Source organism: Camarhynchus parvulus, chromosome 2 (assembly GCF_901933205.1).
Source record: "Camarhynchus parvulus chromosome 2, STF_HiC, whole genome shotgun sequence".
NCBI classification, from domain to species: domain Eukaryota; kingdom Metazoa; phylum Chordata; class Aves; order Passeriformes; family Thraupidae; genus Camarhynchus; species Camarhynchus parvulus.
Window position 1 is genome coordinate 96,269,457 of NC_044572.1, and position 25,405 is coordinate 96,294,861.

Genomic DNA, 25,405 nt, shown 5'->3' on the forward strand with positions numbered 1-25,405 from the left:
TGTTACTTCAAATAGTTATCTACTGCTGTGTGTTTATGTAGTTATTATTAGTAATTAATTTAGGAATTAGAATATGCTATAAGCCATTCTAGTAAGTACTGTAAAAGGAAGATGTCAACTCTTCCTCAAAAAAAACAGGGATTGGCCATAAGAAGATGAATGCAGACATGTAGAAAATCATCTGCAAAAAAAGAGTAAATAGTGCAATGGGTAATATATTTGTTTATTTGTTTGTTTGTGAAGTTTTATTTGCTGCACAGAAAGTCAATAACTCTTTTGCTTACAACCAATTTCTTAGCCAGCTTTCCATCCTCACTTTATATTGTTGAATTGAGAAAAATGTATAGCTAAATAAAGAACTGTAAGGAAACAGAAAAATCAATAATGGTCAGCATAATTAGGAAGCATTTGAAACAAGTTCAAATTTTTCTCAGTCTCAAGAAGTTCCTAAACTGTATGGGTATTACCTGCTGCAGATCAGAACAATTCAACGCAATTTTAATTGTTAATACAAAACTATCAAATTAATAATATTAAAGATATAATAGGAATGCTAATTGATATATTGGAAAATAAGATACTAACTAAACTTACAGTACCTTTTTTAATGTAACTGGTAATGAATCATAACAAAAACCATCAAAATGACAGTAACAGTGAAAGTCTCTACATTTAACTTAGGGACTACACAAGTTCACTTATCTTATAGATGAGAACTGTTGACTTTTCAGATTAATGGACAAGGGATGCTGGGAATAGGATGTTTTCTGTAACTGTAGATCTCTACAAATAAATACATGTCAGATTACTAGAATACTAAATAGTGTGAAACCACATTAGAATTTGCAATCATTACTTTCCTGTAGGAAAAGCATCCATACCAACATATTTAATTAAAATTTGCAAATTTGATTTGACATAATGTAAAACATTCAGGAAAATCAAAATGGCATCAAGGTTCCTTGATGAGTACCAGACTATGATATCAATGTTACTTAAAGCACATATAAATTGCACTATAATACACCAGACTCCAAAGGTTGCCATGTTCTGATGCAGTGAGCTTTCTCCTTAAACATTAACATCCTATGCTAAAAAGGACAGATTAAACCAGTATTCAAGCTCGTTTTCTCTTCTGATCTGTAAGTTCAATAGGACTCAAGAAATAGATGAAATTACTTGCTCAAGGAAATTTAAAAGTGTTGTGCTGCTTAGAGTTCAGGTAAATATATCATAGGTCATTTCTCCATACAGCTCTCCTTTCAGAATAAGAACCTGAAATATACAGCTTTATTTGTTTGATCTAGATAAGCAATTACACAAAATAATTTCTGTAGAGCAGTAGTCTGGTGGAAAGTGCCTGTAGCAATGGTTCTACTGCTTACAGTTTACATGTCTTCTGTTTTATCTGAGCCATACCCAAAATAGAACATCATACTGATACTCTGAATTTTCAAGTTTCCCTGAAGAATCTTTAATCACCTGCTACTACACAGTTTAGGAAATAATCAACGGTTCATTGAGACCAGCAGATTTCTCGTTGACTTCAAGGTATCACTCATGCTGTTTCTTGAAGAAATATGCAGTATTTCATCTATTAGTAGAAAATTATCTAAGGTTGTTTTCCCAATCAAGCCTCCTCCTAAAATGGATTGGTAATTTTTAAGTGACACATTGCTCCCCTTATCCAGATAAGAATAAAAAAAAGGAACTGAATCACTAACTGCAAAATGCTTGTATCTTTAATTAAATACCTTTAATGTAATCAATTTTCAATATTCTACCTGTCATCGCATTTAGTTCTTCAGTGATTTGTTACCTTTCTCAAGTAATCTCAGCCGAAGTTGATTTTATGTGGATGAATGACAGGTAAGCACAGTAGCAGAAATATTTACTTTAACAACTAAATGAATGCTAAAATATAATACCAAAAGGTAAATTCAGGGCAGCTAAACATATGTTAAAAATTAGAAATTAAAAAGCCTTTTGTTTTTTGTTTTTTTTCTTTATTAAACTCTACACTGCAAAGAATTAATTTCTGATATAGAGAGCCATATGGTGAACTGACCACATTAATACATTATTAAAAAGCAACTTTGTCATAATTTTGGGCCTTTCAATCTGAACTATGAAAAATTCTTTTAATTAAGATGCAATCATAGAATCATACAATGACCTGAATTGGAAATAACCTCAAAGATCATCTAGATCCAGCTCCCCTGCTCTGGGAAGGATCACCTTGACTCATCCCTAAGACCAAGATCACTTCATGTACACAAATACACAAATACACACACATGTATGAGTGTGTGCATTTGCACATTCCTCCCTCATCTTCCTCATTTCACCACCAAGTTATACTTCCTGCAGAACAGGCTAAACAAACCTCCTCAAATGGTACCATTCAGGCATGGTGCTCCTTTCACAGAAAATCTGTGCGCAGAAATACATTTCAGTATGCACACACATGTTTCTTCTGAGCATGCTTTCCCACAGAAATAACTTTCATCTCTCGCTTGCCCTTAAATAAAAAATAAACAATAAATAATCCTTGTCTTGCTTGGTGTTTTCAATGCAAATTGTGTAACGAAGACAGAGAAAATATTGGCAAGTATGATTCAATGGAGTTACATCTTGTCAGAAGCCAGTATGAGCAAAAAAGTCAATGAAACTGAAGGCTTATCTTGCACTTTCCAAATTAGATTTGTGGGAAAATAAACATCAAATGGAACCTTAATTTTATGCAGCATGACAAATTATACTTTATACTGGACACTAAGAACATTAAGTACGTCATTTCCAGAGATAAAACTAAATATGAACAGAGACCTGGATATATGAAAAGAGTGGAAGGAATAGTTAACTCTTTGCAAGACTTGCTGCTGAAGCAACAATACAGAATTCTTTCCTTACTCTCTGACCACCTGTCAGTAATTGTAATTTACACAGGAACACTCAAAATTCTAGACCTAGTCTAAAAATAATGAGATTTTATTACAGAAAAATTAACTGCGCCAAGATTCCTTTCTTTGAAGTCATTTGCATTCTCCAGATGTTGTTTACAGAAAATTGCCTAATAATATTTTAAATCTCAGCCTTGAGGCTTCTGATATCAAACTTTATAAAAACTCATTTAGCACACTAAGATAGACTACTGTCTATTCTCTATAAAAACACTATAAATTTTTTTTTGTACAGAATTGTTTTCCTATGATAGCCATGCAAAGTACCCAACATTTCTGGGCATCTTAGGTAAGAAATTAAACAGAAAAATTCACAGCAGGCAGTACAGCCGTTCAGGATTATGTCTGATAATTATTATGCTTTCTGAAGGATTCAGGGGACAATCAGAAGGCATTTTTTGAGTCAGGTGAAGAGTATGTGGCAGAATGGATGATCTTACTATAGTATCTAAATTTTCTGTAAGATTATAAGAGTATCACTTTTCTATTTCATATATGTACTAAGCAAATGAAAGAAGCAATTTCAGGTAAATAGCTGTGTAGCATCTTCACACTATGAGGTAACTTCAGAATAAAGATTTCTAGGGAAGATAGAAATCATCCAGAGTCTTTAACAAGATCTACCTGCTGACAACCTGAGCCTCCAAATAGGCCGTTCCACTTTAAAGAGCATTTAAATGTTTACAGTGATAGAAGACTTGATTTATCCAGAAGCTTCACTCACATCAGTGGAGCTTCCTTCACCTGGGAACAACAGGTAGGAAACCATTCACAATCTCTTAAAGCAAGTAATGCTCCTAAGTAACAATACATAGATTGTTGTAACATAGTGGAAAACATCTATATATTGAGAGAGAGAACAGAAAACATTTGTTTTAAAAAATGTTTAAAGGTGTTTTTGGGTCTATTGCAAAATCAATAGCTGGTGACTTACTTTCAATTGTAAACAAAAAAAAAAAAAGAGGAAGAACAGAAATGTCTCTGCCAAATATACAAAATGTTCATTTAGCTTGTGTTCCTTTTTATCTAGGTATACTTTTTTATCACTGATGTTCCAAAAAGATTTAACTACCAATTAGTGTATTTTTTACCTCATATCCCACAAACAGGGATAGGAATTTCCCCCATTAACTACCAAAGCACTAATTAATGTAGAGGAAGAGTACATTCTGTACTTCAGCTAACCGAAAATTCTTTTAAACAACACAGACCTGCACTGCCTACAGTGGCATTTGTAAGTCTACAGTGCACACCAGTGGACTATAGTAGTACATGCATTTTTCCACTTTTTTCAGGATAGTTTTGTAAATATTCCATCTTATTTAACTCTTAAATGACCAGAAAAGCACATCCTTCAGGATCTATAAAGATGGGTGTAAAATTCTGAGGAAGATTTGCAACGAGTATAAACAAGAATGTTTAATTGTACATAAGGTAAAATGATCATTCTAAAATCTAAAATTTCAACATGCTTGCTCACTCCAATTCTGTATTTACAAATATCACTTACAAATATCACAGCAACACACCGAGGATTTGCTTTGTTTTCCAGAGTCCAAAGACCTAACTAATCAAACTCAGACATACTTTTTGTGTTTCTCAGACTGATGGTTAATTGAGCTGTAAATTAAACTGTATCTGAAAAAATTGGATACCCCATTCCTGGGGGCACTCAACAAGCAAAATTACAGATGAAAAAATTTTCATGTTCTTCAGAGAACTTAAAGATTCCTACTCTTTCCAACAAACTTTACTTTAAACCCAAGTATATCTAATGTCAATACAGTTTATTTACTCAACAGCCTTATAAACAATTTTTGCCTTTCTGTAGATACTCATGCAAATACAACAATTAGTGTAATTTTATACTGAAAATTTCTTTCCTGTTTTTAAAATAATAAAATATTTTATGTCTTTTAATGGGCAAACAGAATTCTTAGAACAAAAAAGAAATTATCAGTTACAACACCAAATGCAACTTTCTGTTGTACCTGTTAATATGGTTTAATTTACGATCCCAAACAAGTCAAGATCAATGCTAGTGTCACACAAAGCTGCCTGTAACACGCATGGTTACTATGATCAGAAATTGTCACTTTACTACTTTTTTAAATTAACTCGATACTCTGAAAACTTATTTACAACTTCCAAATTGATGCTGAATGGATAATATGTTAAAACAATGATCAGCAAGATCACCAAACTGAGTAAATATTTGTCTTTTAATGAAAGTAACTAAAGAAAGTGATTAGTTACTGGGAGCACTAATAATCAAGTCTTGGCAGCTGTGAAGTTTCTGACATTCCCCAAAATCTCTCCAACTTCCAAAAGGCTAGAGGAGCTATCCATTCCTAAAACACGGTTTCATTTGCAGTGGCACTGTCACTTGCAAACCAAGCACCTTTTTTTCACATTCACAGTGGGACTCTTAGGCAATCTACCAAAGGAAATAGCAGATTAATTTAGTCAAGGACATTGAAAACAATCCAGATGTAATGATTGATCTGCTTTTAATCTAGAAATTCCTTTGTGATTTAATATTGGAAATTTATATTAGAATCAGATTCCATGCTTAGCCTAGTAGATGTCTGCACTTTCCTTTATTTCACTTTCAAATTTTTCACTGTCAAAAATCTTGTCTGTTGTTCCAGCATCCATTTCTCAACAGTAATATATAGCGAGTAATATTCACATCTGTGTTGTCAACACACAAGGTTTGGTTTATTTCAGTAGAGTTTCCACTTACAGAAACCCCCTCCACTGATATAAATAATTTCATTCAGATTTGTCAGATTCATCCAGATCAGTGTTCTTCTGCAATTTAAAAATGAGATTTATGTCATAAATGTCAGAAGCTGAAAAGAATGCTCAAAATATTACCTCCTGTTAGCAATTAAAGAAATTGAGCATGTTCCCAAGAAAAAAGCAGCAACACATATATGTAGACATGCAAATGCATAAATATTGTTCTCTATCTATCTCCAGTGAATTCTCAGAAAAATTTTACTTCCTGTTATTCTATTCCTGATGACAGTGTCATAAAGCATTTCATGAAGCTTAAATTTCTAAGCAAAACTATTAACTAAACCTAGACTTCTTCTGTTTGGCACAAGTATAACAAGCTAAAATCCTACTTAATGAGAAAACAGAAAATAAAGAACTAAAATTTAAAGGAACTCAAATATGAAAGATAGATATTAGTTTGCTGCTGCGTTGCATATGCATCACCTATTAACTGGAACTTGAGATTTAATAGACTGCTTGCAATTCTTTCCAGAACATGAAAGAAAACTAATTAAATTCCCTCCATTTTCCAAAATCTGAGATGTTAAATTCATAGGACAGTTTCAATTCACTATCTCTATTTAGCTATATAAACACACATCTTGAGTTTTGTTGGACCAAAGAGGTCCTCTATTCATTATCCTGAGAGCTAAAACCCTTGTAAAATGCTACTTGTAAAATGCAATACAAGTATTTCTTATACTTCTAATCATGGACACATATTGAAATGAACATTTCCTAACACCAATTCACAAAACCAGGCAAAGTTCTTAAATTACTCCTTCAAGGCTGATCTTTGTAAAAGTACATTGCTTTCTGGCATCAGACCTCCACCATGAGTGCCCTGCTGAGCTAAATCAGTCTCCGGGCACATCTACCTGTTCTCCTGAGTATTAGGACAAACCTTGGTTGTACTCCAAGGCCTGACAGATTTGGTTGACTCCTTTGTTTACCTATCAGAGTTGCTTCCCATGGGAGCCTTCCCAGCAGTTCCCTGACTAAGTCAATATCCTGCTTTCCTTATATTCAGGGTCTGTACTCCGCTACTCATCTTTCTTCTTTCAGGGTGACCAACACCACTGTTTCAAAGCTATCAGAGTTGAGGAAATTATTCATCATCACATACCCAGCTAGTTTCCTTCATATTAGTCAACAGCAGATCCAGCTATTCATCACCACTTGTTGGCCTTCAGCAAGAATTTATTCCTGAAACCCCACTGAAATCTGTGACTGCAGAAGCTATTCTTCCTAGCAGCTGTCTCTAGTTATCCACGAGAACTGGGATTTACAACTCTGAGATCTGTGTTCTTTAAACAATTTTTTTGTTTCCTCATTAGGTGGTCTGTAACTAACTCCTACTACAATGGCCTGTCCTCTGATCCTAAATTCACAAGTCTGATTATCACCCATCCTTCTGGAGACCTCAAAAGAACTGAGTTGCTTTTAGATCTGAGGGCAACTTCCATCCCCTCAGCCCTTCCTTGCCAGTGTTTCTAGAAGTTCTTGACAGTACTCCAGTTGCATGGACTTGGCACAGAATTTGAATTGTTCCAACAATATTGTAGCTCTGTAACCACATACAGCTCTAATTCTCCCTGCTTGTTTCCTAGGATGTGTGCATTTCTTTACCAACATTTGAGGTGAGCGTCCCTTCACATTGTTTTATCATTCCTGAAGTCTTTCATGCTCCTATCAACCTATGCTCTGAGCTTTCCAGTCGACCACGTCTTCTTTATTTCACTGTGGTCTGTAATTTCTGATTGCTTCCTTTCCTAGTTCAGGTCCCCATGACCTCAACCTCAGAGCTCTGTGATCATTCCCAATATGCCCCTAGCTGGTGCCATCGGGATGAGTAGTAGCATAGCAGTCTGAGGACCGGACAGATCTTTGCAATCTCTCTGCAATTGTCTGGATCCTAGCCCACAGCAAACCACATAACCCTCAAAAAAGCAAGTGGGGAACACAGGGGTTTCTATCCTCACAGGAGCAAGTCTCCTACGACTGCCACTTGCTGCTTCCTCCTGATGTTAATGCATGGTGTGTGTTGAAGCTGGCTCTGATGCCTCAAAAGTTATCGCTTTCTTCTCTTACTTCACTACCACTACTTTTGAACTGCAGATCTGGAAAAAGAGCCATCCTACAGTTGCTGGAGAACATACCTTTCCAGCCCTCCTACTGTGGGACACAATTCACTGTGAAACTCACAGCCTCTGGCTGCCCCTCCCATGTGGTTCAGACTTTTTATCTCTGGGTCCCTGTGAAGATCCTGTTAATCTCCTCTTTGCCTTCTCTGATCCTGCCCAGCCTTACTTCCTTGTCCAGGTTGATGGGAACAACACATTTTTTCAGGCAATTTCTACACCTCTACTGCTTTATTTCTCCAGTCTCTCAGGAAGGGTTGCAGAGCTTTCCTGAACACCCCGTTACCCACATGGGACCTTTCTCTCTGAACACAAGCCACACTGGACCCTGATCACACACTGCTGTACATCAGGACCACCAGCCTCACCACACATGGGGATGGGGCACCACAACCTGCCTCCTCTGGCTGGTCCTTCCTGGAAGCCTGTGGAGCCATCCCAGTGCCACTCTCACAGCTCTCAAGCACCAGTGCTGCCATGGTAGCATCCACACACCCTCACCAGGTCCCTCCCATCTGGCTACACAGAATACTCATTGATAAATGGTGGATTTATCACATTCATAAACCATGGAGACAATTTTACTCTTAGCTACAACACAGGAAATCAGAAGCCTAAATTTTCCTTCTTACTCCATGTGATAACAATGTACTGCTAACATACCTGTTTCAGGCTTTCCAGCTTGGTTTGTCTCAGTTCTTCATATTTCCATTTCCAAAGAAATAATTCGTTTTCCATCTTTTCCATTTCTTTCTCCAGAAAAACATTCATTCTAAAAAAGTATTTTAAAATTTAGCATTGTACAATTGAAGCTGACAGAACAAAAATTACATTTCCTTCTCATAGCTTCAGTTATGCTGCCTTTGTCAATGTTATATCTCGACTTTTCTAAAAACCTTTATTATCATTGCATAATTAGTCCAAAAGATTAATCAAAAATAATAGTTTAAGAGAAAACAGAAATCCAGTATAGAACTGAAAATCAAGTACAGAATTGAAACTTTAAATGAAATAAAATTTTGAGATAAACTGAAGAAAATTTAACTTCAGTTAGTGGTCCAGGCCACCTAATTTATCACAAGTTTCTTCACATTAGTGAAGATCCTCAAAGAAAACATATTACATCATTTGTATTTAGTACAAACAGCAGATTAAACACATGCATACAGGGGAAATATACACTATAAAGACCAGAAACCAAAGATGATTCATGTTAAGTGTTAAAAAACATTATTAGAAGATGTATATTTCATATTTCAAAAAATAAAGCTCCTGGAAGAAAATGCTAGAAGAATTTTAGGAAAATGTATTATTTAGTGTAGAAGTACTATGCCTGTACAATGAGAAAAATATGAAATAGTTGAAAATTCTAATACTTGGCAATTAAAGAAACTGTTGTGTGCCACAGTAGTAATATTCTATTCTAATGGAGGCTAACAGAATTTTTCAACCTTTTTAACAAAGACATTATTGCCGGGCTTACTAGAATATATTTTGAGAATATTTGGTTTAAATATTCACGTAATAAAGCAAAGTGTATTGATAGAATTTGTCTGGGACATTTCTATGCAGCAGACTGCAGGCTTGCACAGAGGTAACAAGAGTTGCCACTGACTGGACTGACTCAGGTCCTGGAAGCAATGTCAGCTACTTTAATGAAGCAATCCACTATAGTGAAATATCTTCTTCTCTCTTCTTTTATACCTAAACCTAACGCACTTCAATCAGGGATTTCCTTTTTCTGCCTAGATTTAGTATATAGCACAGCTTATCTTAGCAAAGAAATCCCATAACATTACAGTAATAAAATAAACACCATTATTCACAAAGCAAAATGGAACAATACGTATTTCATGCATTTCAACTCAACAATTTTGCTTTCAAAGTAATGGGATATTTCATTGGAATGATCCCACGGCTTCATTGGGGAACTAAGAGAATTCTTAGTGGGACATTTAGTACAGTAGAAAGTGAAAGCATGAAAGATGACATTCTAATACTTTGAATAATTGTCCACTGACTGCACTGAATGCAGTGAAAGTCCTCAGAAATGGTCTATTCTGAAAAGGGGAATATACAGTATGTTTTGCTTATTTAGAAGACACTAGTTTTGTTCCATGTTGCAATACTTCTTAAGTGAGATCAGCTCCCTCTGATGCCACTAATTGAAAGAAAATACTATGATTACGTAAAGATTACTGCTTAAATAAAGAAAACAAAGAGCGGAAGAATATAGCAGACATCAGAAGCAACTTACTAGAATCAAGTTCAGAGCATTTTTCATGGGTCTTGTAACGAGACATTTTAACTCATTATCTAATTAAATCACAGAATTACAAAAAATGGTTGAGGTTGAGAGTGACCCCAAGGAGGCCATCTGGTGCAAACCCTCTGCTCAAGCAGGGTGGCCTAGAACTGATTGCTCAGGACCATGTCCAGGTGCCTTTTGACTGTCTCCAAGGATGCAGACTCAGCAACCTTCCTGGGAAACCATCACTAGTGTTCAGTGATCCTCGCAGGAATAAAAACGATTTTTTGTTGCTCAGTCAGAGCCTTTTGTATGTGTTGTCTGAGTTACCAAACCAATCTTAAGAAGCTCCTCTTTGATATTATCAACTAGCAGTCAACTAGTTTGTGGGCTTTTGGTTTTAGAGGAAATAAACACTTTTAAGTTCAAAACAGAACAAATTAGTATCTTAAAGCTAGAAGACAATTAGATTAGAACACTGATCCAAAAGATGACAAAAGATAGCTATTTTAAGCAAATGATTATGCAAAATGCTGAGCCACTCATAAGGTTTGTAATTTCCATTCATGCTAATGGACCTCAAATGTGTAATTGATGTGAGCCATTAGTACCTAGTAGAGGATGTTGGTGTGTAAATTTACACAGTAAACCCAAGCCAAGATATTTTTTGAATGTCAGAACATAAATTTTTATCTCTTTTATTATTTCTTTTAGACCTTCTTTCTTTTTGTCCTTTGCAAAGCTTGATCTGTGTGCATAAGGTTATGTCAACATTACTGATGATAGCTCTAAGCAGAATGCAAAAAGCAGAAGTCTTCTCAGGATGAAAAAGCAAAATATCTTACGGAGAGAGTTAGGAAACCAAGAAGGTTACTAGTTAGGGATCTTAGAGGGAAATTCAAACACTGGATTTGCATAAGCTAACTTGACTCTAGAAAAATACAGAGTTCAGGGTGCTGCATATAAACCAGGAAACTGCTGAGAAGTCCTCTGCTGTATGAGTAAGATCATACTGACTGCTAAAGTAACCTCTGGCCTTGGGGTTCAAGCTGTCTATTATCTGTTTGCTTTTGATGCAACACAGCTGTGTGTTCTTGGCTCAAGTTCACTGAGAAAATTGCTAAGTTGTGAGAAAGAAGCTGTGAGAAAATACTTAAGCTAGAGCCACACAAGATAAGGGGAGTAAAAATGCAAACGGGGTGAGATTGTTGAGATAGTCCTTACTACTAACTCCAGAATACAGGAGTAAAAATACTGACATGAGCAAGAACAAAACCTAAGAGAGAAAACTGGAAATCTGAAGTGGGAAATATGGCAAAATCAGCCAATTCTACTGACTGATGAAGACCAACCCTTTCTGTGATAGCAGGTGACAGCCTGCTCAATACAGATTCATCAGCTATCTCAAGAGACTGGTGACTATGATAATACTCATCCTAGTAATATTATTCCTAGCTATTTGCTGTCTGCATTGTCAAATCTAGTTGCTTCTTACTTAGAAGTTGCTTATCTTCTGCTTACATAACATCTCTGCATGCAGGAAATGTTGCCCTCCTGGAGAGGGAGTTGTTGTACCAATCCCTGCTGCTATGTGGAAATCACAACTCTGTGAGCATTTTTGCTGCCTGAGGTTGGCATTGCCACATGTTGCATGTTATAAACATGCCCCAGTTCTTACTGTGTGCCATAAAATCTACTGTCTTATAACACAATATAAAATAAATGAATATGAAATTATTCATAAATGAAAAAAAAGAAAAAATAAATACATGAAAAATGGATAAATGAAAAAATCTGTCCCTGTGAAGTACAGCTAAAAATTGGTTAGAGAGGCATGTGAACAAATAGACAAACCAAAACCTATTAAAGTTTTGCCTGAGAAGTGACTAAACGTGAGTTGAAAAATTTTCCATTTTCTAAGTGAAAGTTATTATATACGTACGCATACTTGATTGCTGATGAAGTACCTAGGCCCCTAAATATTTCCACCCCAGGAAAATGGGTATGTGAGGCATCAGTCTCCTAACTCATACATATATTTGCTTTAACAGGCAAATTAAATACCTTTCAAGGAGAGAGAGCACAACCATGTTCTGCTATATGACTTAACTAGAGAATTATTGTATGCTTTCTACAACTATCTGATTCATATAACAAAGCACATTAAATATTAGGAATTGAAAGGATTTTTTACCTCAGACTTGTACTTTGTACATGACAGTTATGAAGTAAACTGACAGGAAGGAAATGTGAAATAAACTGACAGGAAGGAAATTCTTCAGCACAGTTTACCATTGAAGACTCTCTGAACTGAAAGTGTTGAATATATTTGCAATAGACAGGGAATTTTCTTCCTTCTAATTAATTTCAACTGATTTTGAAATTACCATCACCTGTAATTACAGCCTGAAGTCTGCTACTACATCGTCATACATCACATGCTGCACGTCTCCTTGAAAAGCCTTTCTGGTGAGATTCAATCTTTCTCAATTTTGGCCATTTATACAACATAAAACTCCTTTTAGGCCACCAAAATATACATTTATTATTTATGTCAGGCAAATGTGATATGATACATAAGTGTGCAATAAATCTGTTACTCCCTCTTTGTTACTGGCTTTTAACACAGACTTTGCTACAAGTGAAGAGGTTAACAGCATTTAGCAGCTGATTCATATATTTGGAATTCAAAAACAGCCTTTTTCATTCTGCAGTGGATTCTTTCAAGGTCTGCTGGTAGAGTACATGAAACTTGTTATTATTCACAAAGCCCTCCAATAACTGGGTATAACATACATTAAATATCACTGCATCGGTACCAAATTACATATTTGTATGGAACACCTCTTATTTAAATGACAGACAAGCCAAAGAAAACGATAAACACACTTTGCTGAATTGATTCTCTAAATTCTTTTAAAAGCCTTGCAAATAGCAATGAATAAAGTTTAGAACATATGAGCTACAAATGCAAACATCACCATATCTATTTTAGAAACTGTCTAAACCCCTCCATTAGAATTTCAAAAGTAGGATATATTTTGCACTTACTCTCTTTCCTTCTGTAGGATTTTCCTCATCTCAGCCAAATGCAAATTTAAGACTGATACATGTATTAAATCATTCTCTGCTGTCTTAACTGTAGTGCCCAAACTGATTTTAGGTTCCTCCAAATAGATGCTGGGAAGTCCATTGGGGAAGAAATTGGGAGGCTTTAGGGTGTTTTTATTATTGTCATTGCTTTGGTCTTTGTTTATGTCCTGAGGAAAAAAAAATGACACCTGAGAAAAACATAAGTGAAGGAAAAAGTCTAACATAGCTCCAGCAGGGCCTACCAAGGCCCTTCTAGACATTTAAGGAACACAGGAGAAAAAAGGTAAATAGGTAACATCTTAGACAGTTGGACTGTATATGGGTAGAAAGTGAAAAAATGTCAGTATATTTGAATAACTGTAATTTTGAAATATCTCACAGCTTCTGTTATGACAAGCTTCATATCCAAAATATTTCAAACATGTCTTTACTAAGGAAATACATTCAATTTCTCTTTTTTTGGCTATAACTCTGGTGAAGACAGAATCTTGGAACTAATAGAACCAGCAATGCAATTTATCCATACAAATAATGTATTGAGAAACTTTACATTATGAACTCAAACTTTTTATGTAAAGTGTATTGAAGCAGGCTCATACAAGTTTTTCAGAAGGAACAAAATACATAGTTATCTATTTTGAAGATACACATTTTGTATAGAAAACGTAAGAGAAACTAATTTCAAAATCGGAAAAAAATTAAAAGTAAAATACACATTTTTGAGGAAGATGGAATGTCTCTTATAAACAAGTTTCCCTTAGAAATGTATTTGCTTTACCATAGCTGAGGAATTTTGTTTAAAACCTAATCTCATTTTAGCAATTTACTGGCAATCCTCTTTCACATCACTCTGTTCTTTTGAGTTTTTAGAATAATGCCCAAAATTTACATCAGAAAATACTAGAAACCACTGAAAAATAAAAATGTTTCCCATTCACATAAAAAGTTTCATTTCTTAAGTAAAAAAATTTTATACTAAGGAAAAATAGTTAAAGTATGTTTTGTGGTATTTCCTTCCAATGGCACATTTGTCTGAAAATATGAAAGGCGTGCTTTTTTGGCAAAATTTATTCTTGCTACTAACATTACCATTTTTGGGGTTTTTATTTTTTCAGATTTTACAGGAATATAATATCGTTAATATGAGTTAGAGAGTAAAATTTCCAAACAGAATACATACAGATCTAAGATCTTGGCAATTTCCCTTGAATTGAAGTAAAAACTTTCCTACTTTCAACAATGCAGGGAAAAAGCATTTCCCTGCAATGTGTGAAAAAAATTAACTATATCTACAAATACTGCCATCTATCAGAAAACAAGTAAAGTTTTTACATGGTGCTGTCTTTGAAGACTATAGAGTGTAATCCAAGACACAGAATTAAAGGTAGTTAAACATGAACAAATGCTTCAATTTTTGATGAATGTAACTGGATCTTTTGTGTAAAGCTAGGAGCTGTTTAACCAATGCTGATACTTGATTTTTTAAATTCTATGTCATTATTTAATTGCTCTCCTTATCAAACAAAAAGTCTTGGAAATTTGCAAAAGAATTGCCTACCTCTTCCCACACTTTTGAAGTTCAGAGAGAATTAAATTATTTTACACTTTAGGATCTTTAGAAGCCAAGAACCTAATATGTTTTTTTGGAGGGGAGGAAGACTGTAAGTATACAAAACATGATTAATTCAGATAAGAGAGGTAACCTGTTACTGTAAAACATGAGAGAGAATCAAAACAATACAGTAAATTATTGGATATAACAGTCTACCTCTGTTCCTTAAATGTCTAGTCATTGTGCAAAGGTATTGTTTTCTGTAGTTTTCTGGATTAGAAATATTTAGATGGGGGGGGGTCAGGGGGCCAAACGGTTTTACTAGTGAATGGATCAGGCAGCACTTTGGTCAAAATTCTTGAAAAATCCAATTTCAACATATACATCCATACTTTGTCACTTCTTCATGAACCACAAAAAATATTTCCCATTCTTTACCTTCATTGTGTCTTCTGCCCCAGGAATTTTGATGATTTTGGTTAGGTCATTCGGAGGTTCTGGTTCCAGAAACATTAACAGGCTTTGGTCTTTTTTAATACAGGATATTTCTGAGCAACAGCATTCCGTTTTCAAAGCAGTTCCATTTACTAAGTTTTCCTTCTCGCTTACTAAATCCTGATTTATCTTTTTAAGCACACTTAGCTCTTTTATGACACTGTCTAGTTTGATTCTCAATTGTCTTGCTTCCTCTCGTGCTTTATTTCTTTCTCCTCTCACTTTGCTCCATTTCTCCCTCCAATTAGCGGTGCAATCTGACCACCAGCGCATGGTCTTCTCCATTTGGGCAGCTCTGGCTTTGACTTCCTCCAGTTCCTGAATTTTTACTGCTTCAAAAATTTCCCAATCACTGCTGTAACTTGTATGCATATGTGCATAATGAGGTGAATTTGAGTAGAAACTTTGAGATGGAAGATTTGAATGAAACAGATGGTCACCTGGTTGCCAACATCTATCTAATTTATCAGGTTGTGTTGGTTGGGTCCCAAAAACCTCTATCTCTTCCATTTGTTTCTGAATGGAGTCTAAATTCATGTTTTGATTCATCATCTAATTTCACTCCTAAAAAAGACAAAGACAGACAATAATTTAGCTTTTAATTAATTATATCGTATGAATAACCTTCAACAGTTGGGGTTTTTACTGCTGTAATAGTGAGTTAATGATGCTGCTCATGTTTTAGAAATGTGCTTTATCAACATGAAATAGCTATTCAAGTATCTTTCATTTAATACTTTTTGAGTACAGCATAAACAGACATATCTATTATTTGGCTAGGATTTGCTTGCAAAGGAAGAGTCATTAAATAATCATAGTGCTCTCAAAAATGTTTGAGTCTAAAGAAAACAGACAAAAGCTCTCTTCCTTCAAGAAAAGATTGAATTGAATCAATATATCTATTTTAAATATCTTGTAAGAGGAAGTTATTTGTCTAGAACTACAACCACAAATTACTTGCCTTCTTTCCCAGAGTGTGGAATTTCATACTAGGCAAAACTTGCCTTATAATTTGCATACCTAAGAAAAAAAAATATTATCAAAACCCCTGTGACCTTTGGATTTCCTTTTTTCAAGATAAAAATAAAGTATTTTTTTTATAGGGGGCTTTATTTTGCTATCTGCATTCCAGGAGATTTTCAGGTAGTATATTCTTACATTATTCTTGAAAGTGTAGCACTGTCCTTATTACTGTACTGTACAGCCTACCTCACAGTGGTACGGCTCAGCTAGTAAATCTTGTTGCATTCTTTTTCATTATTTATCTTTTGATTATTTATTACTGATTTGGCCCAGAAGAAAAGCAGTTTCTTTGAAATTGCTTCCCTACCCCAGTGCTGAGAAAATGCTGATGTGGACAGTCTGTAGAGACTAGCCACTTATATCTCCTTGTTTTTTTTCATCTTGGTTATGTAAACCAGAGCAACCAAACAAATAAAATTCAGACAAATAAACAAACTTAAGAATCTTACTACTTCAATAGAAGACTAAGTTGTTAGAAGTTAAAAAGAAATTGATTTTGTATTGTGATATCCATTTGTAAAAAAAATGCTTATATGTTACAGCAATTAGTGCTAACACCTGCATTTGAAATGCAGAAGGCCAATGCTGCTAACAAAACACTGAAGAGTAGATAGTTTTGGCAGTATGATTCAGTTATGTCTCATTTCAACTGAATAGAAGCTTTTGCTTGTTTTGTTCCAGTTTTCTAGCTGTTTTCAACTTTTCCATGATTTTCAGGACATTTATTTGCCATTTGTTAGAAGCTTATGGAGAGCTGTTGCAGTGGAGTGCGGATATGAGAGGAGGAAAAGGACAATGAACTACTCCCAGTTCCCTTCATTATCACTGTCTGGTGTAGTACCATCGAGCCCCACAACAACACTGCACAGATGCAGCAGAGCTGCTGCCAAAGCTTCATCAAGGTTGAGTCTTTCTTGTTTCTTGGCCTACTTCCAGCAATTCAATTTGAATAAGCCTAATCCAAAATACAAAGATATTGCCACCACAAACTTATATGAGGCCCAGTAGAGCCAAAGTAACAAAATATTAAACGCTTGCAGTCAGTTGTTAATTTAATTTCTGGGTTGTAGTAATTCCTTTGTTTCCTAAAGCTTTAATTTAAAAAAACCAATCAAACAAAACCACAGTAAAATTTAGATACATAATAATATATATAAAACATATTACATAATGTAATAAATAAATAATGAAATAGTTGAAACTTTTGGATTTTAAAAAAGTGCAATAAATTTTCTTACATTTTTTTTGTGCCTGCCCCAAACTAGTATATAGCTACAGAAGTACTTATTACACCTTTCATAATCAGTAGTTTTTTTCAGTGACGAGTTTTGCTAACTTCTTTGCATATTCATTAAAAGAAGGGAGAACTTGGGGAATGCACAGTTTACAAATCTTAAAAGATGGAGAAATAAGAATGGTAATATTTTTCTTTGAAAAATTTGAAAATGTGAAAATTTCGAAGACCTGAGAGTTATTTATGAATCAGAATAGCCTGTTGCTGATGTTTCATTACAGGTTTGAGGTGATTTTGTCATGCAACATTCAGTAATATTTCCAAAGCTGGAGAAATGTTTAGATCATAGTAGACTAAAAAGGAACCATTGATCGTGAATTCTTGCTCCCCTCCACTGTGATGGCTCAAGTGTTCTTGAGGCTGGGACACTGTCAGTCAGATCAAACTTACAGCTGTAACAACTGAAGCAGACTTGTACAGTAAGCTGGTGGTCTCTTCGGCTTCTAATCATTTTATGGTAGGCTGAACTTTGCCTGCCCTTTTCAGCATGGATAGATCCCAACTCTGAACCTAAAATTCAGAAAAATTAAGAATTAAAAGCAGTCATTCCTCCTCCAAAAAACAGATGTGCTGCCTCACTCCAAAGCGGTAAAGAAACGGTGCTTCTATTTGGATTGACTTCCTTATCTCCTTTTCAGAAAATCTAATCAAAACAGGTTTTTTAGATACCCTCTTTAAGATTGCTAGAGGTAGAATAAAATATCATTTTTTCATTAAAAGAGACAGATCTCAACACAACTCATTTCAGTGGATGGCTGACTCAGGATAAAAGCAAAAAAACAACAGAAATATTGCTGGATAAGTGAAATGGGTAAAAGGAATTTTATTAGAAGTATGAATTATGACAATTTGTGCTTGTATCTATTTTTAAAGAAGAAGACTAAAATATTAGTTTTAAAGGAAGCAAAGATTTAAAAATTAGAAAAATGTGTTGATTATTGTAAAGGTTCTGAAACTGTCAAAAATCTCACCGTTCCAGAGGGATGATTAGGATGGGCTTATTTTGTCTTATTTATACTTCATATCAATCTATTCTTTCATGTTCTCAAAAACACTGGACTGATGAAATTATAATAAAAACAAGTTGAACAGTCCAACTGAAGGCTGTTTTAGTATTGAATCTGTTGATATTGAATCTTTAATCATCTCTATAATTATAATGGTATTTAAAAAATAATAATTCTTTTCTCTGGTATATGACCGCCTCATAGAAAACATCATATATGTACATTGATCTCTGAAAACTCTCATCTATAAAATATCTATATATTATATATGTTCCAGGGGGAACAAGAATAATTTTTAACTTGTATGTTAAAGATAATTCAAGAAGAAACATCCATGCTAATGTTAGACATAAATTTCTTAACATCAGAAATATCACAAGTCTAAAATGGACAAAATAATACTGTGTGGAGTTAGTTTTAAAGTCACTACTTGAGTTTGCAGCAACAGACTTGCTAGCACAGCATATGGAGCTCAGTTTATATAATTACTAGATAAAAGATAATTGGATGGAAAGATAAAATAAACTTAGAGAATTGGTGAAAATGGGGGTTTTCTGATCAGTGAAGCCTTCTGATCATTCCACTTTTAACAGCTGAGTGATAAGAAGGAACAAAACATCCCTTTAAAGGTGTTTTTCTTAATGGAATAATTTAAAATAAGCATGAACAAAATATATGAAGCAACATTCATTGTGTCATGTGAGTGAGGCGTGATGATAGAGTGAGAACAGAGTGATGATAGTTCTCAGAGGAAAAAAAGACATTTGGTGAGCATTGCAAAGAACACGGGTCTGAAAGATATTTAATTATACTGCAACCTCTTCTATTTACCTAATGATCCTGAACACCAGTAAGAGAAGAGCTCTTGATTTATTTTTGCCACCTATTGTTTTAGGTAAACAGCAGTATATTCACCCTTGGTGGCACCGTTAAAAAAAATCACCAGGAGAGAAAAGAATTATTGTACTTTCCTCATGTTAATACCTGCTCACTGAACTCAGCTTTTTCAGTCAGTTCAGTAGCTAGGGCAGTGCTTGAGGATACAATTTCAACATCCTTTTTCTAACTGCATGAATTAATCTTTAGTTACGTCTCTTAATTATTATGACCTCAGCCAAACTTTTTTATGGTATTCTTTAGATTAAACCAGTTAATTTTCTTTTGTCTAATCTATAAATTGAATAGGACAAAATGAATCATAGAACACCACGTGTTCTTTTGTAAGTGCTACTGGAAAGCCAGAACTTTCCATGGTATTGCTGCAGTTCATCCATCAACAGACCCTGACAAAGAGAGAAGGCTTTAAGGAAATGGGCAGAGGTGATGTGGTCATTGTGGGAAGAATATAGGAAGTGATTTATCTCACTCCCTGAAAATTTGCCTGTTTACTAAGGGCTGCTAACTACCAAGCTATCAACTCAAGAAAAGGAGATCAAATTTTGTGTGTCTGTTCCTGTTCTAAAGTTGTTTTTTATTAATAACCCTTAGGGGTCCCACCTAGTGGCTAGATGAAAAAATATTGCCAAGTAAATTATTGAAATGTGTGGTGAATAAAACATCACACTGGAAAGTGATTCATGATATAGTTCTGTCTAAAAAATTATCCATAAAAAATTGTATCTAGTTTCCAAAACTCTAAACATCCTGGCAACATGCAGCCAGGACATTGATAATTTGGTTAGAAAAAATATAGCACAAAAATCTGAGGCAATACTCAGCTTGGTTACAGGAGTGGTTTAGACACACAAGGACATAGAATTTATTTCAACAGGCAATAAGAGAGGATGTCAAAAAAGAGGATTCGTGAAAGTTCTGGTGAAACAAATTGTAAATTTATTTCATTTTTTTAAAACAATGGTACAGCACATCACCAATATTCTACCAACTTCATGGAAGGTAAACTAATCTGGGAAATTTCTCATGTGTATTACAACAAACACCTGGAGGGTGGAAAGGAATCCTTACAGGAGGAGAAATAGTGGTGCTCCGAATATATTCCCTGCCTAAGCTATCACTGGTCTCACAACGGCCTTAAGCCAGTGGTTTGGTACTTCTCCCTTATTCAGAGAAATATAATCTTAGCATCAATAACATTTTAAGAATAAAGTAGGACAAGCTTGGTTTAGGTCAAATCTTGTACAATGGATTTTCCAGCTACTGCATCAGCCTCCAAATAGTGGGACAATAGAACAATGGAATAAACTTGTAAACCAGAAAATACACAAGAATGGATCTATTAATACTGCATGGGAATCATGTCTGTGAGAACTTATAAGTTGGCTACACAAGTGACAAACTCCCAGAAGAAGAACGACAGATAAGGAATTCATATCAGTAGCTGCCCAAAATCCTGTTAAAATAGAAATAAAACCCTTCTGAAATCCATATAACGAGGTTGCAGTTAAACATACAACTCAGGGGTTATCCATGTGCCTCTCCTTTTACAATGAAAAAGGGAAAAAATTAAAAACAACTGAGGTTTGGATTATGTCCAAGACCCGAGTATTTTCTCTTGCAGAAAGTACGACCATCCTGCATCACCATGGCAACACTGATAATTGGAACATATACCCAGAACTTATGTATAACAGATACTGCATTTTGGAATAACTTAGGTATTGCAGATCCATTATAAACCAACCTTTAAACTAGATACATAAGGAATTCCATCTGCAGCATCACAAGGACATAATGGGTGATAATGTTACATAACCACTAAGATTCAAAGTTAACCTGAAATTACCTACATGTAGTTAACACTGGATATGAAGCTGTACATGGTTGTGAGAACAACCGGGTGAAAGGGGTACTGCAGGCATGTAAGGAAACGAATCATGTACTAATGGTCCAGAATACTCACAGCATGTATACACAATGAGAAAATACACAGCAATCATTCCATAAACATTCCTAATAGTCACTGTGCAAATCCATGTAAATGGACAAAATAAAGCTACCATTGCTCATGGCTGTGTATCTTAAGAACCAATCCAGCCTACTTCTTACTTAAGTGCCCTTCACTTAATGCAGTTCCATTACAAACAAGAGCCTGTGATTATAACTAATTACAGAATTAATTACAATGAAGATACATTGAACATAACCAATGTATGCACTCCTGCAAGGAACGAAACCTGTACAGATTACAGTGACCATCTCTATGATGGTAGCTACAAAGTCATTGACCAAAAGGACATGGAAGTTAGAGATATTATTCAAAATCTGTCAGGTGAACTTGGTATATGAACTGAATTAAATTGAAACTAAAATCCTACCAAATAAATTTCTTGACATTACAAGACACTGAAGCTAGGATAAAAAAATGACTTGTAAAACTCTTAGAGGAAAGAGAAGTAAAAATATGACAATAATGAACATACAGCCAATCCTAAAGTCTGACATATGCTGAGAGCAGTGCCAATATGAGTAGTCAACGGGAGAGCAGCCTGTACATAGAACTCAGTGGATAGGAAGAGATAGGGTGGATATTACCTGCAGCCAACAACTTCTGCATCTTCAAATGGGAGTGCTACAGACCAAACTTCTGAGCTGGAAAGTGTAAATGCCTAAGCTTATCCCCAGTGTTTTTGTAGCAGATCCAGCAGCAGGCTGACTAATTAGGCCCTTGTGCTTTCCAGTGTGGTATGGAGGCATTCATTCCTCAATAGAGGAGAAAGAATGAGCACTGGCATTGACAGCTTGGTAACTAGTTTGTTCATGGAAAAAATACAATTTAGAGAACTTGTAAATAAGAGAGCTTGTGAATTAGGGAAATAATGAATTTGTGAGTTCATCTGTTGGACTAGTCTGTACAAAGATGATTCCACCATTGTTTGATGTCTTTATGTTTTGGTGGTGTTTTACACAGAGGTCTTTTAAATTATTTTTTTTTTTAATGAGCTCATAAGTTCATAAATAAAGTTTAATTTACAAAGTACACTGTGCTGTAAATTTGAAAGATCCAAACAGACCATGACATAATATACAGATTGTCCTACTTCATGAAATTAAAAGATAGTGCTTTCAGGACTTTCTAATGCACAGCCAAAAATTATTCTGTTTATTTTTTTTCCCACAGCTATAAAAAATATATATTTACAATATTAAATCATATGGTAAATATTTAAGCTATATTGTTTCCAAACATTGTATCCATTACATGTGTCATAACTAAAAATCAGCCAAAAAATGGCCTGAAGAGACAAATAATGCTAATTGTTTACTTCCTATTAGGAGTTACATGATAATTTTTCCCTCCTATTCATACTTCTCTTGTTTCCTGTTAATATAAAAATGTCAATAATGATCTAATTTATTTCCAAAACCTGTTTTATTTCCTTCTCATGTCCAGTAACTAAAACCAGTTAAGCTATGAAAAAGTATAAATTTTTGGTTTTAACTTCACAAAAAGAAGTTTTCTGGGGTTTATCAGGTTTTGTTTCATTGAGGGGTGGTTGTTGTTGTTGTTTTGCACTTTTTTGTGCAATTGGGAAATCTTAAAAATGCCTGAAAAAAATGGTCTTCTTAAGACTTCTATTTGGATGGTGTGTTAGGTGTCTCTTTGAGATAAAATGAAATCACAGTGGCAGATAAAATGAAATCACATGTCCTGATATATAAGGCTGAAATAATGCAACCTCATTTTCTTTCTACAACATAACATCCACCTGAATAATTTAAGTGCAAGAGACAATGTCAGGCCTAAATCTTAGTTTCCAAGTTCTTTAATTGTCAAAGTTCTTAACAGACAGGATAAAAGCTCAAATTCTTTACCAAAAATTTTAAAAAAGAGAGAACTAAAGAACATAAACTGAAAATATTTGAGAGGTTTGAGAGGAAACAGTAAAGAGAGAAGTGCTAAATAGTGTTCCACATTTCTTATAGGTCTGACCAAATTTATAATATTGGGAACACAGAATATCACAATTTTTCTCATTATTTCTTTATCCTATAGACACCTTTGCCTTGAAAACAAATTATTAAATTTAATCTCAGGAGACACTAAAAAATTCCAGAGGCAGAAAGGTATAGGACCAAATGTAAGTAAGTCCTTCATAGTAGAATCTATGTAAAACTGGAGTCTGATCCTACTTCTGAGTTGATCAACACTAGATCATGAGATGGAATAATATGACAGAGAGAAGGCAAAACAGAGACTCAAGTTTCAACTTCATATTCTATTAAAAAAGCCATAAACAAAGTTTGCCAGTTACTCTATCAGGCCTAAAAAGTTAAAAACTAGAAAGCAACTTTAGGAAAATAGTAGTTCTTCAGGAAAAAATGCATTTTACTATGATACAAAACATTGTGACAGACAAGGCGGTTCTGAAGAACCACCAGGAAGTGTATCATTATATTAGTTGTGCATGTATAGCTAAATTCCCTGGAGAAGAGGTAAAGGATGGGCAGCAAAGATAGTCACCGCAAGACAATAAACCACTATAACCTTAAGAGGAAGCAGTAAGTGAAAGGAGGACTCAGAAATGGCTTAAACATTTTTCTATTTTAGTAGACTATCCAGAAACCGAAGGAAAATATAGCAATCATCATAATGCTGAAATAAGTATTTTACACTATGTAACAGGATTAAGTATACTACTTCTTGATATTCCAGTATCCACTGTGATAACCAAAATTCTCTGACTCCAGAGGAGGAATCCTTTCTATTATTAATAGTAGTTTGCTTCTCCTGAAGCTTTTAATAATTCACTTGAATGCATGTAGGGTAAAATTGCATATATATAATTTATATCTTTAAAAAAACCAACAAAACATGAAGTAACCCTAAGTGGCCCTCAGGCTGGCCATGCCACTCATGTTGCCAGTTTGTCCTCATTTGCTATCCTTTTCCACAACCTATTTCAATCCTTTGAAGTAAGATTTACAATTCCAGGTGTAAGTTGTCCCACTCATTTTAGAGAAAATTAAATCTCTAGTGTGACAGAAATTCTTGTGAAAGAAAGGCATGCCATGTAGAAGTCCTAAATATGATACTCTGAGCAAGGGGGATGATCTCAAAAGTCCCCCCTAACATGATTCTCTGAGCAGTGTGAATTCTGAAGAGCTCTAGAAGCCCATTCCTCCCAGTTGTAACAATGTTGCCATGATATCCAGGAAATAAGAAAAAATTAAGATCACAAATTGTGAATCTCAGAATATGTAACTATTAGCCAAATGGGTCACAAAACACCATGTAAGTAGGAAAGATTCACAGGAAATAAGCCCCTTTTGTGACAACATCGAACTGCTTTACAAGCAGCAATTCTGCACTCTTGTCAGGAACCAGCTGTAATGAACATAGAAAAGAAGAAAAAAGGCTTTATCCCCCAAATCTATTCTGCCAACAGAAACTGCAAATATGAGAATATGTGTATGATAGAAAGGGGTGAACAAGATAATCAAGCACTCCCAGATACTTCCCAGACTGAAGGTCAGTTCTAAGCACCAGGAGAAACAATCCAGAAAAAATATGCTGGTAACAGCAACAATTAGTGTCTTGCAAGAAACATTTACTTCTTCATGGAGTTTCAAAAAAATTTTATATTTGGACTGATGCTTTTATTGAAATGATTGCCTATACCATGTTTCATCTAAACATGAGGTATTATATATTTCTCTCAGTGTGTGAATTGCTTCTGTAAAATAGAATGAAAATTTCCATGCCAATAGGAGAATTTGACCACAGGACTGGTATAGCTGACAAGGCTCAAATCTTTTAAAAACTGAGTGGTTACTTCTTTCCACAGAATAAAACACCCCTAGGTAAAGTGAATTTGTTCTATTAAGTTACACTAATACAAAAGGC

General features: G+C 34.8%; 1 protein-coding gene across 2 annotated transcripts in view; it reads right to left on the reverse strand.

Annotated features, from left to right (window-relative positions):
- The window catches only part of CCDC102B (coiled-coil domain containing 102B), a 134,115-nt gene that overhangs the window by 102,768 nt on the left and 5,942 nt on the right, over nucleotides 1–25,405 (reverse strand). For both annotated transcript variants that reach the window (XM_030943222.1, XM_030943221.1), the window contains exons 2-5: nucleotides 17,984–18,103; nucleotides 15,220–15,840; nucleotides 13,188–13,396; nucleotides 8,552–8,660 (exon numbers count right to left, since the gene is read on the reverse strand). In XM_030943222.1, coding sequence (XP_030799082.1) covers nucleotides 8,552–8,660; nucleotides 13,188–13,396; nucleotides 15,220–15,828 — 927 coding nt within the window. In that variant the 5' untranslated portion in view covers nucleotides 15,829–15,840; nucleotides 17,984–18,103. The remainder of the gene's footprint in view (nucleotides 1–8,551; nucleotides 8,661–13,187; nucleotides 13,397–15,219; nucleotides 15,841–17,983; nucleotides 18,104–25,405) is intronic.